Below are 18538 nucleotides of genomic sequence, written 5' to 3'. Positions count from 1 at the left end.
TATATGTGCAAAACAGATAGATGTGTTTATGTTACTTGATGTGAATAACTGAAGAAAGACCCAAAGCTAAAATGCTGCTATTTACTGGCCTATTTCAAAATTTAATCTGAGGGTATTTCTATGAGGTTCTCATCAACAATGGAAAAAGTGCATTAAAAATTTTTAAAATATTCATTTATACCTTAAATGCCCAGAAATTATTCTTGTAGCTGCTCCAGGGTTTCAGTTCTATGTTACAATACATTATGTCATCTATTGCAAGATTGCATTCCATTTTTTTTGAGCTTTTTTTCCTCTCTTTCTTTCTTTTTTTCTTTCCTTAGGGGCCCATTTCTCCATATTATAGTCAGCGTTATGGGTTTAGCCCAGACTGTAAAATAGTAGCATTTACAGGAGACAATCCAGGTGAGATGATTAACTGTGCAAGATTCAGTGAATATGATTATATATGTACTGAAATGCTAAATCAATCTTACTGGTTCTCAGATGCTCCCTGCAAAATGAAAGAATATTGTTTTTATCAGCATTAATTCCTCTTTCCAACAGCCTTCCATCACTGATTCTTCTGAGATAGACATATCTTGGATAAGCTGTGTATGACAAATTAATTCTCTTTTGCCAAGTAATCAGAGGTGAATTCATTTGCCTCTTGATGACTTCAGTTTTTGTTTGCCTGCCTATAAGAAACTATCCCTACTATGAACTGCTAACATCTTAGCTTAAAAAATATCAATTAAAAATGCTCTTATATCTTTTCAAGCAAAACAGTGGAGATGGACATTTTTCCCTTTCTTTAAGAACTAGAGCTATCCTTTAGTCAAACAGATCTCATATTTTCTAAAGGAAGGTGTTAATTTGGGGTAATTTTTTTAATCCAGGGGACTGTTTTAGAGTAAAGCAAATTTTTCTGTTTTTCCAGACTGTGAAAATAAAATGCTTACCTGTATTACAGTGGCATATGCAGGTTTGAATCATGATAGAAGCTTCTCCATGATGTATTTTACATTCATATTCTGGGAGCTGGGTAAACTCTGCATTTCCCCAAAGTCCAATTTTTTCTTCTAGAAGCTCAAATTCAACTTAGTCCAATAAATATGTGATTAATTTGATGGAAGTGGGAATGTTCCTCCTTTAAAGTGTGTTGTTAATCAAGGGTCCACTGTATTTAAAACCTGAATACAGAAACCATTAGATAATCATGCAGTTCAGTAGTCTTTCTTCTTGAGCATTTTGATTTTATTAAAGATCCCTCCCTTACCCAAAAGCTTTGCCCCTCAGGAGCATATTTGCCATTTATATTGTACTTTGAGGTGGTATTTGTAATGTCCTATGATGTCTCAGTCAACAGGCTGTAATTGAGTCAAAAAACTACCTTTGTACCTGGTATTGTTTTTACTTTCAGCATCACTGGCAGGGATGAGGCTTCAAGAAGGAGACATTGCAGTAAGTCAAAACACACTCCTGAAAACTGTCCGTGTCCTTGGGTACTTGAAATACCTGAAATGTAAATAGCTGCAGGCTGCCAGTTAGATATACCTGCTAGTGTTGATTTGCTGTTTATTGGATTTATGCTTGTTCTATTTCTATCAATCTGTAATCTGCCTGAAAGATTTTAAGTAAACTCTTGTGACTATTTTTAACTAATGCTCCAGACATTAAAACCTAAGTCTCCATCTAGTATGTATTTCACTGGCATGACAGCCTAAGTCAGAGCTAGCTTCAACACGAATCCAATTGACTTAATGTGTAATTTAAAAACAATTAGTGGTAATAACAAATGGTTTTAATTTAATTTCTGTATTGCTTTCCATGCACATTGTGATAAGGCTTCAATTATTTTTTTTTTCCCCTCCAGATTAGCCTTGGCACAAGTGACACATTGTTTCTGTGGATCCAAGAGCCAACTCCTGCCTTAGAAGGTCATATCCTCTGCAATCCTGTTGATTCTCAAACATATATGGCACTTTTATGGTAATATCATTTATTTTTTGTACGTCTGGGATCAATACCATATATTTCTTTCTCTGTGTTAGTGCTTTTTATTTCTTTTGCGAAATGATAATGAATAGAACATTCAGCATTCTCTACGGTATATGGCAATCTAGTGCTGAAACATTTCCATCAGCGTTATAGCATTCCTATTGTTTAATTTGAGGAACTGAAACTGCAGAGTTGTGGAGGATAAATTCTCATGGCAATAAAAAGCTGAAATTATTTCAGCATACGGATAGAGCCGAAACACTGTGTGTCTCAGGTAATGCATTTAATGCACAGGAATAACAAATCTTCTGAGATAGAATGTGAAATGTGTGAAGCCTGATCAGGCTGTATAACTTTTCTGCTCTTCTGGAGGTCCAGCAGGGTCAGGAGTAGGTGAAGATTCCCTTTCCAGGGAGGAGCATAATCAGTGCTGTCCAGGGATGTGTTAGGGCTGTGCTTGAGGAAAATATTGAAATCTCAAGAAACCCAGTTGAGAGAATGATCCTCATGGTAGCTTTTGGCTGCTGTGATTTGGGAGTTGTTTGGCCCCTTGCCAGCCAAGTAGGTAGAAAGGTGATCTGGAGCTATGTTTGCCCTCACTGAGCCACTGTATTCTGGATTAAAACTTCCAAACCAGATCATAGTGGTTTGGCAGATATGTGCAAGTAATATGCTGATAAATTTTGTGCCTAAACCCCTTGGATTGTAGATGCTTGAAATTCAAAACTTCAGCAAAGCTCAAGTCTGCCCTGGAGCTGAATGCTGAGTCCCACCTGTACAGTAGGAGACAACAGTGGGAACAGTGCTCATGAAGTTGAGCTCAAAACCAAGATGTCAATTGCAAGTTACTGAGTTTTATTGTGTGATTTCCCAGCAGGTTTTGTTGTTTGTTTTGCTTTGTGTGTTTGCTTTGTTTGCTTTGTTTTTAATTTACATTTGAGTTTTTCTTCTACCCAATGTTTTCTTTACTTTTGCTGTGTAAAAGAGCTCTATAAACAGCCTGTTCATACCAGGAAAGCAGATCCTGAGGCATTTTTCTGAATAAATGTTATACTGCCATTCTTTCACTGCAGCCTAACGTGTGGTTTGGTGGTGGCCTTGGCAGTGCTGAGTTAATCCTTCCTGTTCCTCTTTGTAGTCATTTCTGACCTGACACTGCTCCTTTTGCACCAATGCCTCTTTATTTCTAGAATATTAAGAGTTAACAGGGGAACCTCAGTAGGAAAAGAATGCCTGGTCTACCAGGCAGAATATTTGTATAGTAAACTCAAATAACTTCAGCTGGTGCTACTGAGCAAGTTCAATGATTTCCTTGCCCTCCTTTTTGATGTTTCTGCTCCTCTCCTGCTGAGTTGCTCTGATAACTCTGTGCTGGAGAGTGTTCAAACTGCTCACCCCTGGGTACAAATCCAGTGCTGCAGTATTTTGCAGGAGTGTGATGTTCACAAAGAAGGTGACATTATAAAGTGTGCCAAGACCATAAAAACAAAGATATCCATATTTTGCTGCATGGTTTGTTTCCTGGCCCTGTACCACAACTTGCAGAGGCAGCTGTGGTGCTTCCCTTTGCCAGATCCTGGCACAGAGCTAGACCTCACCATAAATCATGTTGGATCCAAGCTGGTTCCACACAGATCCTGTGCTCCTGAAATGATAAATGCAATGTGGAGACTCTCCTGCTGCTCCTTGCAGAGTCATCTCAGAGTGAGTGGTGTCAGAGCACTGCTGTGAGGAGATGTCTCAGCTGTTCAGAGCTAGTCTGGATCTAACCTCACTCACTGGGGAAATGTGTATCACCATCTCTGCACTGTGCTCCTCAACACCTCCTGTAAAAGTTGTTCTCTCTTATCTCTTTTCCTTCTCTACCTCTTTCCATAATGATGTGATTGTATCTTTTAACTTGCCCAGCTTTATTCAGCTGATAAACTAAACAACAATATCAAGTAAAGGAACAAAATGTTTTAAAAATCTAGAGCTAAACGTTTTGGAAAATGCATAATGTATGTTTGTGTGTTTCAGTTTTAAGAATGGCTCTCTGATGAGAGAGAGGATCAGAGATGACTGTGCTTCAGGCTCCTGGGATGAATTCTCCAAAGCCTTATCATCAACTGTTGCTGGAAACAATGGAAACTTGGGTATGAACCTTAGCAGGGTTGGGACTTTGAGGTTTTGCTTAGACACATACTGGAGTAGGTGTTGTACTTGCTTTTTTCTTGGGTCATGATAAAGGTTGAGAATTAGGTTAACTAGAGCAAGGAAAATTCCTACTGTGTACTTAGAAATGCTCTGTTGATAGCCTGAGTGTCATGATAATGTTTTCCTTCAATATTCACTCAATAAGAAAATTATATTTATGGATCTCCTCTGGTCATTGGAAGAGTGTTAGTAACATCTTAGCTGTAGAATGTTTAAAATTAGTAATTTCTGAAGGAGGCTTTCATTTAAGTTTATTTCTTTTTCTGAAGACTCAAGCCAAGTGAATTAAGTAGCTCCATATTATTTCTTTCTCAGTCATTACTCTAGAATCTTGTTTATGATTGTGTACAAAGCAGTGATATCAAGGATACCTAGATTTTCTGCATTTCCCCCACTGTATGTCACAGAATCTTTTAATCCCTGTTTTTTTCTTCTATGTTATGATTAGTGAGTGAAATGTTACAAAATTATGATGATGGCAATATTTAAAAAATACTATTAAACCCATGGATTTGAAGTTTTACATTATTTTCTTTCCCACAGTTTAACATTTTACAAGTCTAATATATAGCTCTGAAATAAGCTGTTGAAAAGTGAGCAGATGTTTGATCAAGATTAAAATGGATCCATTGCAGAGCAGGGTTTGAAATCATCACCATCATCTTAGGTGTAAATTGATATGAATGAAATTAATCGAAAAATTATAGGTAAGCAAAGTTTTTAAATGTAGATATTTAAACTATGGAAGACTTCACTCCTTAGCAAAGTGAATTTACAATAGAGCCTCTTGACACTGTGAGATTAGATTTTTCATTTTTAGAAGCTCTGTTATGTTGTCTGTCAAATCCAGTCTCTGTGGGGTATTAAAATGACCTACAATCTCTTTTCACTAGAAGACAAATCAATTCAGGTGTTTTAGAAAATGGGAAGAAATTATTCTAAAACCCCAAAGTCAGCCACTTTGGACAATATTAAAAAAATTGGAAGTTGATGAAAATATTGTTACTGAACCAGGACAGTGCCTTTAAATTTTAAAATTTGTGTTATGTTGTATTCACTTGGATATCTGTCTCCTGTATAAAATGGGAGTGTTTCATGGAAGTCAGCCTCAGTAACCTATATGCTCTGGGTATACCTGTAAAAATGCAGTAATTTGAGTGCCTAGGGGAAGCAAAGCAAAGGCACAGCTGGTTAAATACCCCTCCTTTTATTCCTTGTTCCTTGCACTCCTTGTTCCATGAGATGCCTCTGCAGAGGTTTGGAGGTCAGAATGGAGATGTTGGGATGTTCATCCCCTGGCAGAGCCTGCAGATCTGTGACACAGAGTTGCTTACTGGCAAGTTTGCAGAATGTCTAACCAAAAAAGGTGATGTGTGCTGAAGCACAGTGTTATTTTGGGTTTTATTTTGCTAATAATCACAGGTCTCATAGGGCAGCACAGTTTTGTTCCAAGGTTTGAACCTTAGAAACTCTCCTTAGTTTCTCAGCTATTCTGTTCAGTTTTTCCGTCCTCATTTTTTTCTGGTCTCCTTTCTTGAATATCTTTTCTGGCCAACCCTTCTTGCCATCAACACAAAAGAAATCTTTTTCACAGTTTTTGTCTAGCTGCCTACAAAGCATCACAGCATTTCCTCAGATCTCATCAAAACTATTCAGAGACCAGCTCTGCTTCGTGACTGAAAATATCTGATGTTCTCTAATAAGCTCATGAAATCTAATCCAGAGTATGAAATTTTCCAATATTCCTTTCTCTTCTTACAAAATTGCCATTTTTTCTCTCTGTGGGTGTGGTTTTTTTAATTCTTTCTTGCATATGACCTACTCAGACTATTTCTAGTATTTGTTATGTATTACCTATGTTACTTGCATATGTGTGTGTTGTGGTGGATGTGTCCTCCTTTGTAGGCTTGTTGTTTATTACATTGTTTGGCATGCTTAAGATCCACATTTTGTAAACTGAAAGAATCGTGGAATTACAGAATATCCTGAGCTGGAAAGGACCCATTGGGATCATTGAAGTCCAGCTCCTGGCTCTGCCCAGGATGATCCAGGGATCCCACCATGTGGCTCAGAGCATTGTTAAGAAGTTGATGTGTGGACTGAAATGAGCAAAGAAACAGGCTGTGTGGTGACTCAAATGTCCAGACACATGATAAACATTTATTATCATTTTAGCTGTGTGCAGAAATAAGATTCCAGCTTTGGGCCTGGGAGCAAACATGACACTCTTTAATGTTCCTTGATGCAGGTTTCTACTTTGATGTGATGGAAATTACTCCTGAAGCAGTTGGGATTCACAGATTCAACAAAGACAACCAGAAGGTAGGAATAATCTAGTTAATGTCTCAAACTTTGAAGGAGTGCTGTCAAGGCTTCAAATCTTTGCCATTATCTTTTATTTTTTTCTTTTTCTTTCTGTCTGAAATATTTGCTTTGCAGTTTCATTTATTGATGCAAGTCCCTGGGATGATTTTCATGAGGAAGTATTTGGTCTGTAGCTTGAGAGCATCTATAGAGCAATATCTGAATTAGAATTTATATGGTATTTTTTTATGTTATACTTTCTTTACTGGAAAATGTGGATTTACTGAAACCAACACTGTCTTTGAGACAGGATTAACTTTAAGCTTACTGAGAACTTAGTACACATACATGAGTTAGTCCTTGTTTTTGGAGTTTTAGACACAAAGATAAGGATGTGTTGAAACTTTGGGCTCTAATATTTTGTCTATGTGTGTGTAAACTAAAGACCTCATTTTGCTGTCCTGCATGACTTGGAGTAACCCACAACTCACAAATTTGTATGTAAGTAAGCACAGGCTCAAGTCCAAGTGAAATTAAGTAGAAATTAAATTATGGGAAGTTCTTTGTGTCTTTTTTTTTTTTTTTTTGAGGAATGGCTGTTGTTTGAATGCCTGCCTTTCTGGGTGGTACTGAAACTCAAGGGATGTCTTTGATCAATCATGACTCCCAGTCGATTAGACCTCACGTAGGTGAACAGAGATTGATGCTATCTGGTGTTTGCAGTGCAGCTCTACTCTCTTAAGTGTTGGCTGTTAAATGAATACTTAATCACTTCTGGCTGTTTCACAAATGCAGGCACTTACTGCAGTGCATGGAGAAACTCAACTTCGTGTGAAGGATTCCTTGTATTTGTTTGCAGTTCAATATTTCCCTGCCTCTGCTGCCTTTCTTGTATTCTGGTTGATGAAAGGACAGGGAAATGTTATATATAGAAACTAAATAAATTAATTAAAAGATTACATGGTTTCACTTGTGTGCAGACAGAAATAGATTTAAACTTCCGTGCCATTGCTTAATTCATCTGAATTTTATCTAATTGCTTTAATTTTATATTTTGGAGGTATTGATTCCCAAGCAGCTCTTGGTGATGGAAAATGCACAGGGAAAAGTTTACAACTTGTCCTAAACCTTTTCCCATTGTGCATCAACTTCACATTTGATGAATCTGCCAGCAGCACCGAGGTTATGGGTTGTGCTCTCTGTCGTGAGTCTTTAGGTCCATCTTGTGTGTAGGAGTGAAGAACTGAGCCTAGATGGGAGCAGACTTCAGGGTGAAGACAAGGATAACCAACTATGAACCTGCCTTGTGTTTTTAACAAAAACCAGCTTGGTCTTGTATGCTGGGCAAGGTGTTAATTCATTCCCTCTTTGGTACAGGTTTCAAGCTTTCCCAAGGAAGTAGAAATCCGAGCACTGATTGAAGGGCAGTTCATGGCCAAGAGGATTCATGCTGAAAAGCTGGGATATAAAGTCTGTAAGTAGGATGAGAACTAATGACACTGGAGGCCAAAAGCAATAATGTCAGTGCTGTGATTCCTGTCCTGCCTGATGCATACAGAAACTGGTATGAATTCTGAATTTGGTCTCATGGAAAAATTATTGATGATGTGTTGGGGGCAAGTTTTTGCAGATGTTAACATTAGAAGAACCAATGGTTTAACTTTAAGAAGGTTTCTTTTTCAGGTATTCTTGCTGTTTCATTGTTTCTGAGCTGCATTGTCCATTTTAAAATCAGAGTTTGGGCTTCAATAGCTTGTTAAGTGAAAAAAAGACCATCCTTCTGCCTGAAGCACAAGACTGTAACTCAGAAAATCTGAAATCTATGTTCAGTTCCTGGATCTGCCATAAGCTGGTCACCTACCTCTTTACCTCAGTTTTCTGTTAATAAGGCAGAAGCCCTTTCTCTGTCTTGCCATTTAGAAAGCAAGAGATCCTGCTTCCTAGAATCTGTGATATGAATAGTTTTTAGCACATTGGAACAATGAAATCAGCCAGTATTCTACCTATAGAAGTTGGATGAGATCATTACTAGGTGTACAATTCTACAAAAATTATACAAGGAAGTCTGTAAGATTTTTATTGACATTTTCTGTCAGTGTATCAGCCAGTAGCATCTTAAAAATATGCAATTAACTCATCTGGAGGGTTTTTAATAAGCATTTTATTTTAAAAAATAATTAATTTTATTTACATCCTGACCTCCTTCTTCACAAGTCATTGCTTCCCTCCAACCTCCAGGCTTTTATCAATAATCATGAAGGACAGAATATTTTTATTGTTTATTTTTAAGAGAAAACTCCAGAAGCTGAAAGTTGAAAAAATGCAGAAATACTGGAATAAATCACAAAGCTTGACAGCACCACCTCATAAATTTACGCTGTAAAGGTTTTCGTGTTATATATTTTCTTATATAGTTGAAACTGTATTTATTTGTGGAGGTTATTTATGGAGACAGGCAGAATTTCAAATAGACTGTGTTTAAAATACCTGTTTATTCTTCATTCTTAGGTTCTGCTGCACCAAAACCTTGGCTTGTATAGCCTAGAAAGCTTATGGCTGAGCTTTAAATGTCAGGGGTTAGACAAGCACCAGAGTGTGAGAAGAACTACTTGAGATATCAGACAACCCTGACACAGAAACAAATGGGGAGAAGTTATCTGTAAATACATTTAGGCTCAGTAGGACAGCCAAAAATCTAAGAAGTTTTAGTGGCTTAATAAGCTTTAAGAACTCTCCATTAGTATTTTTTCAAATGCTGTAGATGCCTGCAATGAAAAGGAGACAGGTGTGATGGGATTGTATTCCTATAGATCCCTTGGAATATCATATACTTTGGTATTTTTGCATCCCTAGGGCCTTTAGCTATTTGGTAACTTAACAGATGAGTTGCTTTAAAAAAGAGCTGCTGTACATAGTGTGGGCTGTGTGCATCTCCCACTTCTCCTTAGTGGTATTATTTAAATGTCATACTCTGTTATTTGTGTAGTGATGGCAGGCTCACATCTGCATTTGTTGTGTGACAGCTCTGAAAACAGGGTGTGTTCTCAGTGTGTTTCAGGGTATGGATGAGCATTGTGGGAATTACTCCAGCATTGCCTGCCTTTCTCTTGTTTAATAGCTGCTGTTTTCAAGGCTGCTTTTTTTTTTTTTTTTTCCTTTTAATGTGATTTAAAAGCTTATTTATTTTTTGGATGAAATATGCAGTCAGGACCCTTGTGTTTATTCAATTCCTTTTAGGCCTTGCCTGCATGGGGGATTTACTTTGATATTTCCAGGAATCAAGCTGATTTACATTCAGGAATATAATCACAGCCGTGTAAATCTTGGCTTTCTCTTCTTTGTTGCTGTTGTTTGCACCAATAGGAGAATACAGTAAGAAGTGCTTACAAGATCTGGAAGGTTCTCTGATGACACCTATTAAATGGATGTGTAACAGAAATGTTCGTGACATGGTCAGTCACAACAAATGCCTTGCTGTGCTGCCATGAGCTTTGTGTGCTGCATATGAGTCAGAAACCTGGCTGAGAATTTCCCTAGCTCTGGCACCAAGGTGCTGGAAAATGATTTTGGCAGCTAGGAACCTGCCTCTCTGTTCTTGGGCCAAATGCAGTTTGGATGGCTGTAGTCAGAAAAGCAGCAGTGTACGTGAAAGGGAGTTTTGTAAAAATAAACAAATAAAAACCTACCATATAGAGTTCTTGGTTATGCACTGTGAACATGACAAACATTAGATAATCCCTTAGAATTTGCTTTCAGTTAATGAATATATTATCTTGCTAGGAGCAGTATTTTGAATCCTCAGTCCAGCTGGTGCTGTGGGAAGGAGTGCAATGATGCTGAAAGAGCTTTTTGTATGTGAGGTTTTGTCCCCAGTTGGATGTGTCCGGCATATTGTAAATCTGATATAAATTACAAATAATAGTTTAAAATACCCCTTAAAACAGCTCTTCAGGTGCTGTTTGTGCTGCCTGAGACATGAGCTGAGATTTCAGTGCAGCTTTGGTGCCAGTAGAGGGCAGGGGATTCTGTCTCATGAATTTTGTCTCGGAGGCTGGGACGTGTCAGCCTTGTTCTGAAAATGGCACAGAGTCACCAGATGATCCTTAGGAGAAAGGTTAAACCTTATATTAATTGTGATTTAAGGGCTTTCAAAGTGTGTGTCACTCTGTTCTAATTGCTCTAATCTTTCTCAATCAGGTTTCAGAGGAAATCATTCAGTAACACCCTGTATCCTGTTTTGCTTATGTGCTTAAGGGGTGGACTGAGTGTTGAATCTAGAAACAAACAAGTGAAGTTTGGTCTGTCCCTGTTGTTTACATCCTCCCATTCAGAGATGCATGAAGATAAGGTGAAGGTTTGCTGTTCTGCCTTTATTTGCCTGAATTTTGATTGTATCATAAACACCTTCTGTTTTGTCACTTCCTCTCACTGCTTGCAGCCATCCCCCTTGGAAAGCCAAGCTCACAACTGGAGTTCAGAGGCTGGACATACAACCACTCTTACTGCATGGTTTGGGGACTCTGTGAAGTCAAAACCATGGTGACTTTGTGGAGAAATGACAGTGTCTGCAGCTCAGTGACACAGGTGATCACAGCAGCTATAAAGCTGTCAGTGGTACAGACTGATCTGCCACTATATACTTCAGTAATCTTGATGATCACTTCTGAGCTGCATCTATTCCTGACCATGCAAGCCTAAAGTTCATCCTAAAATTGACACTGACTGGAGAATGTTGCAACAGTCCTTGCTTGGACCTAGTGAAACTGTCCTGGTGAAGACCCACAAAACTGATTAATTTTGGGGGCAAAATCCATCCCGCTCCTTACTGATAGGTGAAGTAAATATTGCCTCTCATGATGTATGTTACATATGCTGAAGGAAAACAGCACACAGAGAGGGGTTCTGTGTTGATCACCCATGTAGTCAATAGATATTTAAATTACATTCTGCTCTACAGTGTAGGAGCCTTCATGTCAATGGTAATCTGAGCCCAAAGTCAGTACATATTGGGTCAGGTGTGTGCCAGAGTTGTGTTAAGTAAGCCTTTGTGGGACTGCAGCAGCAATTAATTCATCCTGCCGTGTAGGAAGGCAGATTCTCTGGGGTGGGGTCTGTGTTGAAGCTGTTAACTTTGGACAGGGCTTTTTTCCTTCATGTTTCTGTGCCTCTCAGTGAGTTCATAATACTCCAATTGCCCAGTGTGCTGTTCTGTCACATTTATACCTTTAGCAATCTGGTTCTGCCACCTACCTGTCATCAGCAGGGGCAGGTGGATAGAAGGTGCCACGTTTTACAAGTGCAGGCTTTGTTCATAAAACCCTGCATCTGTGATTATTGTGTAATTTATAGTTTCTTACATACATAAATCCATCACTCACAAAAAATGTTGGTGCCCTGAATTCCACTGACTGTGTTGATGCTTGAGTGCTGGATGGGGTGACACTGACATGCCTGTGGCTTTGCACTGCTGTAATAAAGAGCTGATTTTTTTTTTTCAGTGGGGTGCATTCTTTAAAAAAATAGCAGTCCTGCACTGCTAAGAAGAAAAAGGGGAATGTGAGAGCATGCTGGGCCTGATTTCTCAGTGGTTAGAGTGGGAACTTACATTTCTGAAGAACTCAGCCTAAGAGATTACATGAGGGCAAACTCCAAGGTGACAAATTTCCTTTTTCTTCAGGTGGTGTTTTCTTCTGATGCTCTTCTCAGCAGGCTGGAGGTAGCAGTAAGATGTGGCTTTTTGTCTGCAGGGAAGGCAGTCTGATGGAGTCAGAGATGCTCAGAAAATAGAATCAGAGAATCATTAAGGTTGGAAAAGACCTCCAAGATCATCACATCAAATATTTGACCCAACACCACCATGCTCACTAAGACAAGTTGAGAAGTGCCACTCCTACATGTTTTTTGAACACTTCCAGGGGTAGTGACTCCATCACTCCCCTGGGGAGCCTTTTCCAAACTATCAGTTAGTGCAGCATGGAGCACTTGTGTTTCATTGTTCCTATTGTCATGTGGAGGCACAGAAACTCAAAGGTGAGACTTGAGGCTGTCACTCCACAACAAAGTGTTGGGTTCACTGCAGGATGAAGTGGCACTTCTGTTTGGCAAGACTGGATGCCACTGGTCCTCAGGATGCCTCAGGGATGCCTTTGTGTCTGGCTCTGAGACAGATATTCCTGCTGGTGGTTATTTTGTCTGTCTGGCATTTGGGACTGTGCTCCCCAGAACTCCTGTGAATTATTGGGAACGTGGGGATACTTGTTCTGTCAGCCTTAGCTTGCACTGCTAAGTGTGTGTTTACTCCAGTTGTACCAGTGTTTTGGCTGAAATAAGGAACACTGGGAGTGAGGCCATTTTGTAGTTGCATACAGATTAAATTGATGTTTATGCCCTGCGGGATTTAAATTTCTTAGAGAAATCAATACTAAAATGTTGTGCTGGCTTCGTGCTTGTCTCTTGCTGTTTGCTGCTGAGAGTGCTGATGGTGTTTCAGCAGCACGAGGGTGCTGGCTTTGCTGGAGGCCTTTTGCTTCAGCAAGCTTGTGAAAACAGTTTAAAAATTATTGGAGGACAGTGACAGGTTGAAGTTCTCTGTTTGAAACCATGGTGAATAGTGGTAACAGTCAGATTGGAATATGTGGAATAGAAATGGGGCAGAGTGTGCTGCTTGGCATGCAATACAAACAGACCTCAGAAATGCCTTGCCATTGCATCTTCAACCTATATTTTGAGGGAGGAGTGTTGGCTCAAGAAGTACTTTAAAATTCATCAGAGACAGGATCTTCCTCCCAGATAAGCCAGTCATTCTGCTGCAGAGGATATTTGTATTTTCTGATGAAACTTCTGGCTGATAAGTGTGCCAGTGTGAGATGGGCAATAGCTTGCCAAGAACTTGACTGTGTCCCCTTTTATTTTTCTCAGAGCATCAGACTTTTATCACGTAGCTGAGCCTTCTAGGCACGATCAAGCAAAGCTTGGTTTTAAGCCAGTGATCTGGAAAGGTTGGTTAGCTCATTACCAATTCCCTGACCAAGTATTTTACAAAAAATGGCTTTTTATTATTACTTGGCTCAGGAGAGTAAAGTATTAGTTTAACTAATTTTTTAAAGGGTTTGATAAAATGTCTCTGAAGGAAATGACCTCATGTGCTATAAGGAAGCTGCTTACGTGCTCCAGAATTTTTCATGCAGTGGCTATTGTCTTGCTTTTATTTTGCTTTATTGTTGTCATACATATACAGGAAACACAATGAAGACAGAAAATCTGAAGAGTTAATAAAAAGATTGGGAAGGGTACTATCTGTCTTTCTTTTCTGACACAATGATAAAATGTTGTCATTGTTGGAACAATTGCTTTTAATGTTTGGTCAGCAAAAGACCAAGTATGTAAATGGTTCAATTCCTGTGCCTTGATGTTAGGAGAGATTGTTTATGGCTCTGTCAGTGGATATACTGTTAAAGCAGTACTCAGAAAAATAGTCAAGCTGTCAGTTTGCTGGGTTTGTTAGAGCTTTGTGGATCTCTGGAAGCTGGGGACTTGGAGATCAGTTGGGCTATCTACTAAATCTCCTTTTATTGCTTGTTTTTTGAGACTGATCTACAGTTTTAAATCCAATTAGATTAGCAAGGGAATGACATGACTGCAGTCTATAAGTACCTTCTTGGGGAAAGGAAACTTGATGGTATAGGACTCTTGAGCCTTACAGACAGAAACATTATGGTTCAATAACTGGAAGCTGAAAGTAGGCAAACCTCAAATGACAAGCAAGGTGCAGATTTTTAACAGAAACTGAAATCAAACAGTGCAGAAATTGACAGTGGTGTGGTGAATTCTTTTGCACTGGCAGTTTTAAGAACAAGTTTGGTTTTTTTTTTCCTTAAAAGCAGGTGCTCTGGTCTAAAGAGATAATTTATGTTATATGAGAGTGTTTAAAAGATGAGAGTTGTCCATTCCATCTCAGACACATAGGAATCTGTAAGAAAAGCCATTGCTAGGAAGTTCATCTAATTCACAGCTATATAATATTGCTGTGTATTAATAATTTATACCCATAGCAGCTTCTAGTATTGCTGTAAAAGATGCCCTGTTTTCACAATCATTCTGCTTTTAAAATATTACATTTACCTGAGTTGACACTTAGTGAAATGCTACGTATTTATTACTTTAAAATCTTTCTTCCTGTGTCTTCCTGTATTTTCACTTTTGTTTCTCAAATGGGACAGTCCTGTTAATGAACTCTAATCAGCTCTCCCAAGATTCCCTAGTCCCTCCAGCTGTTTTTCCTTTTCTTCTGGTTTAAGGTTATTCAGTTTCTTTTACACATCTCAGGTTATGCATCACTCCTGAGCACTGAGTGTCTCAATGCTTTCAGCTGCATCAACCCACACTTGAGGTTTTCAGTGTTAACAGGAGTTCCTTCTTGACAAGTCATTCTTTCCCTGCTTCCTCTACTTGCCTGTACCTACAGTGATTTTTAGCTGTAATTGTTTGCTGCATGAAATTAGGTAAGGAAATTTTCCCTTACTGAAAAAGGGATTACTGCTTAAATTTTAAAATGAATGTTGAATATCTAAAGCTTTGTTTCCATCCAGACTTTGATTACCAAAGGACAGCTACTCAGTACTTACCCAGATTATCTCAAGAATATCCAACCACTTCCCACATTTCTTGTTAAATAGGACCCAATAATGTTCACACAAGTGTTCAAGAGTTACTTTGCTCTCCACTTGCATAACTTCAATTCTCTTCAGACATGAGGAATTAATTTGGGCAACTTTTTTTCTTATTTCTGGCCTGTGGTTTTCAAGAACACACGTGAAGGGTATTCTCTACACCGTAAAGTTAATAAAACTGTATGTGGTGTGTCTAGTTTGTGCACTAGCACAGGTGTGTGTGGTGCATGTAAAATGGCAGATCTCAGCCCCAAGGCTTCCACAACGTCAGTTTAGTCCCAGTGGAAAGGGTGGCAAAGGATGGGAAATTAATGAAAAACAACCTTCAAGTGCAGTGTGTACTTCTCAAGTTCTCTCTCTGAGGTAAGAACAGAAATGTGTTAGCTTTGCACTTGGAGGCTGGAATTTGGGATCAGTGTAAGGACTGACCCAAGGAAGAAAATCAGATGTGTGGAAGAGTGAGATTAGAGCATCCACAGAATTAAGTCCTTTGACAACATGGTGGGTGACATAAAATTCCTTATCCCAGCTTCTGGACAGTGATACAATTTTTCTCTTTGATGTTCAAAAGGCTGGACTTGACAGTGTCTTGCAGTGACTTCCAGCTCGTCAGTGCTGTAACTTTCCTAGCTGGAAAGTCCAAAGAATGGATAAAAGAACACAAAGAAAGTTTGCTTGAATCCGAAATTGTCTTTTTCTGACTGCAGTCAGAGTGATTGTACAGCATCAGACAAAGTAAAACTAAACTCAGGAGCTCCTGCTGAGCGTTGTACATCAATTACTACTCAAGTAGAAAGTGAGTTTAAAAACTACCACTTCTCTACCACTTCTGTTGGGTTTTAAGTATTTGTGTTCCATTTGACAATATCTGAAACTTAATAAGAAATGTCAAGGAATCTCTGAGAGCTGGCAATTTGAAATTAAAAATAGAAGTATGTATATACATACAAGCAAAGGGTGGGTTTGTGATGGTTTTATTTTTCATAGTGTCTCAAAGTGAATTAGTTCTTTAGAGGATACCTCTACTGCAGATAACTGCACTAGTCAATATTTATCTGAAATGTTCCTGAAGTGTGGCTTAGCACTTCATGTTTCACCTCTGGTTGTGCCTATGTTGGTGGATTCTTCTGAAATGCATATTTATTTGACATTTTCAGAAGTTCTGGTGGATGAAAGTTCAATTAGCTCCTGGTTGTAGAAATTGACTGCATCTTTCTCAAATATAAATCTGCGGGCTGTTCTATTTCCACTTTTGCAGTAACACTGACAAATTAACCAACCTGTAAACACGTTCCATTTCTCTAGCCTAAAGTTTGTAGCCAAAGTTTCAGCATTCTTGTCCATCATGTCAATATACCCCATCATTTAGCAGCTTCCTTCAGGCTGTTCTTATGTCTTGCTTTCAACAGCTTAATATCCCTTTTGTTGCATTTCAAATATGGGCTTTGTTGGCAGAGGGCTTTGTATCCTGGAGGTATCCATGTGCTGAGGGAAGGTTCCTGGGGACTCCATTCCAGCACATCCCTGGCTGCCTTCTTTGTGTTTCCAAGAGGGCATCACTCAGTTCCTTCCCTCTCCACTGCCAATATCTCTTACTGAGCAGGGTAGCTGTCAGAATTTATCTGCACATAGCCATTTTCTTGGTGGCCAGCTTAAAATATACAGAAATGTCATATATTTTATCCTGTGTGGCAGCAGCCCTGTGAGTAGCATTGGAATGAAGGTGGGCACTGGTCACAGAGCCAGAGGGATTTTGAAGGATATTTTCAAAAGCATCCATTCTCTTCACTTAAGGTGCTCTTGATCTCTTTTTTTCTGTGTTTATTCTGGTCAAAAATGAACTTTCTGTTGTTTTGAAGTATTTCTAATTATAATGGTAATACAAATGTACAAATGAAGAGCTGCTTGACTAATCTCTTCAAATTAAGTGCACTTCTAGTTAAATGACTTAAGGTTACCTGCAAATGAGCAGTTTTGCTGCAGAGAAAGTGATACAAAGCTCATATTGGTACTTAAGTTTGTGAACACAAAGGCCTGGTACCCATTGAAATGGAGGTGAACATCTGAAACCATTGTTTTTAAGTATGACACATTAGAATAAGAAATTGCTGGCATATCTATTTGAAAATGCCACATTGTGTTTATAAGTAAATTACAAGTAGTAACTCCTTTAATAATCCTGTGTATCTGATGCTTAGGAGCAATGCCACAAAAGTATGGAAAAAGGGATCTAATGGATGGTGTGTACCTAAAAGCTCCACATAAAAGGCTCAAAGAACAATTATCTAAGTTGAACGCAGTGTTTTAAAAACAGCTTCATCCATTTTCCTGCCATTTTTTGTGCTTTTCCTCTAAATAACTCTAATGTATATTAATTAATTGCTTGAAATAATACCAATAAATCTAACAAGGTTTGTCTAAAGCTTGACTGCACAGAGGAAACTTCATGTTTATTTCAGTGGTGAGAGAAAAAAATAATTTACTGAAAATATTAAGAAAGCTAATATTAATTTAGATGGAACCTAATGAAATCTTTAATGGCTTTTTAAAATTATTTTCCTTAGATTGTAATTTGAATTAAATCATTACTATTGTTGAATTAGTTAAACACTAAATTAAGAAATGCAAATGAAGTGAGCCCAAAATCCAATGTGGTTATTGTTTTTATTGATATATGTAGGCTAGTGGTGCGGAGCAAATTCCAATTATATCTGATCTGTTATTTGCAGTACAAGTTCCTGACTCTTCATTAAGTGTAATACATTAGATTAAATGCTTTGTTCGATAAGAGCTTGGAAAATACCAGTATTGCAATAAACCTCTTGCTGCTCTTGCCTCTTTTTTGGGCTGTTAGCACTGTGTATAATGCAGGCTTCCAGGCTTTCTGGTTTAAAGTTTGAAAATCCTGCCCTGCTGTGATCATCAGAGAAAGATAAATGTAGGTAGCACAGTCACAGGAGGCCCAGGGGCGAGGGAGAGTTGCTGAAGGCAACTCCATTACATACATGAGTTCACCTGAATAAATGTTCAGTGGCTTCTGTTTTGCTAACTTTAAATACTGGTAGCTGGCGAGGAAAATGCTCGTTTCACATGATATATCTCTCTCTCTATGATTAAAACATCCAAAATAAATGAAGCATGCCTCCATGTATCAGAACTAGATTGATCTAAGTTGTTCTTTATCCTTTGGTTTATATTTTTTTATAATTTTTCTTTTTCTAAAACACTGACTGGAATCAGTAGAAATCCAGGGAGGAAAGAGGAAAGTGTGTGTTCCATTTTGGGCTTGCCTGCTTTGTGCACAGCCAAGGTGCTCAGCTGTGTAAAAGCTCATTTTTCATTTTTAAGCTGCTGTTTACCTCCGAAGCTGTTCAGGAAGGTGAAATGGA

At 38.5% G+C, this 18538-nt stretch overlaps 1 protein-coding gene across 2 annotated transcripts in view; it reads left to right on the top strand.

The window, feature by feature from the left end:
- Nucleotides 1–18538, top strand: part of XYLB (xylulokinase) — an 81609-nt gene that overhangs the window by 18379 nt on the left and 44692 nt on the right. Inside the window, exons 10-15 of one of the 2 annotated variants that reach the window (XM_085050211.1) lie at nucleotides 324–405; nucleotides 1403–1443; nucleotides 1856–1971; nucleotides 4000–4115; nucleotides 6425–6498; nucleotides 7858–7954. In XM_085050211.1, coding sequence (XP_084906337.1) covers nucleotides 324–405; nucleotides 1403–1443; nucleotides 1856–1971; nucleotides 4000–4115; nucleotides 6425–6498; nucleotides 7858–7954 — 526 coding nt within the window. The remainder of the gene's footprint in view (nucleotides 1–323; nucleotides 406–1402; nucleotides 1444–1855; nucleotides 1972–3999; nucleotides 4116–6424; nucleotides 6499–7857; nucleotides 7955–18538) is intronic. The other variant, XM_085050212.1, reaches the window with a different exon arrangement.

The sequence above is a fragment of the Lichenostomus cassidix genome, chromosome 2 (assembly GCF_008360975.1).
Source record: "Lichenostomus cassidix isolate B80296 chromosome 2, HeHo_3.0, whole genome shotgun sequence".
Classification (NCBI taxonomy): domain Eukaryota; kingdom Metazoa; phylum Chordata; class Aves; order Passeriformes; family Meliphagidae; genus Lichenostomus; species Lichenostomus cassidix.
This window is presented reverse-complemented; position numbering and strand designations above follow the sequence as displayed.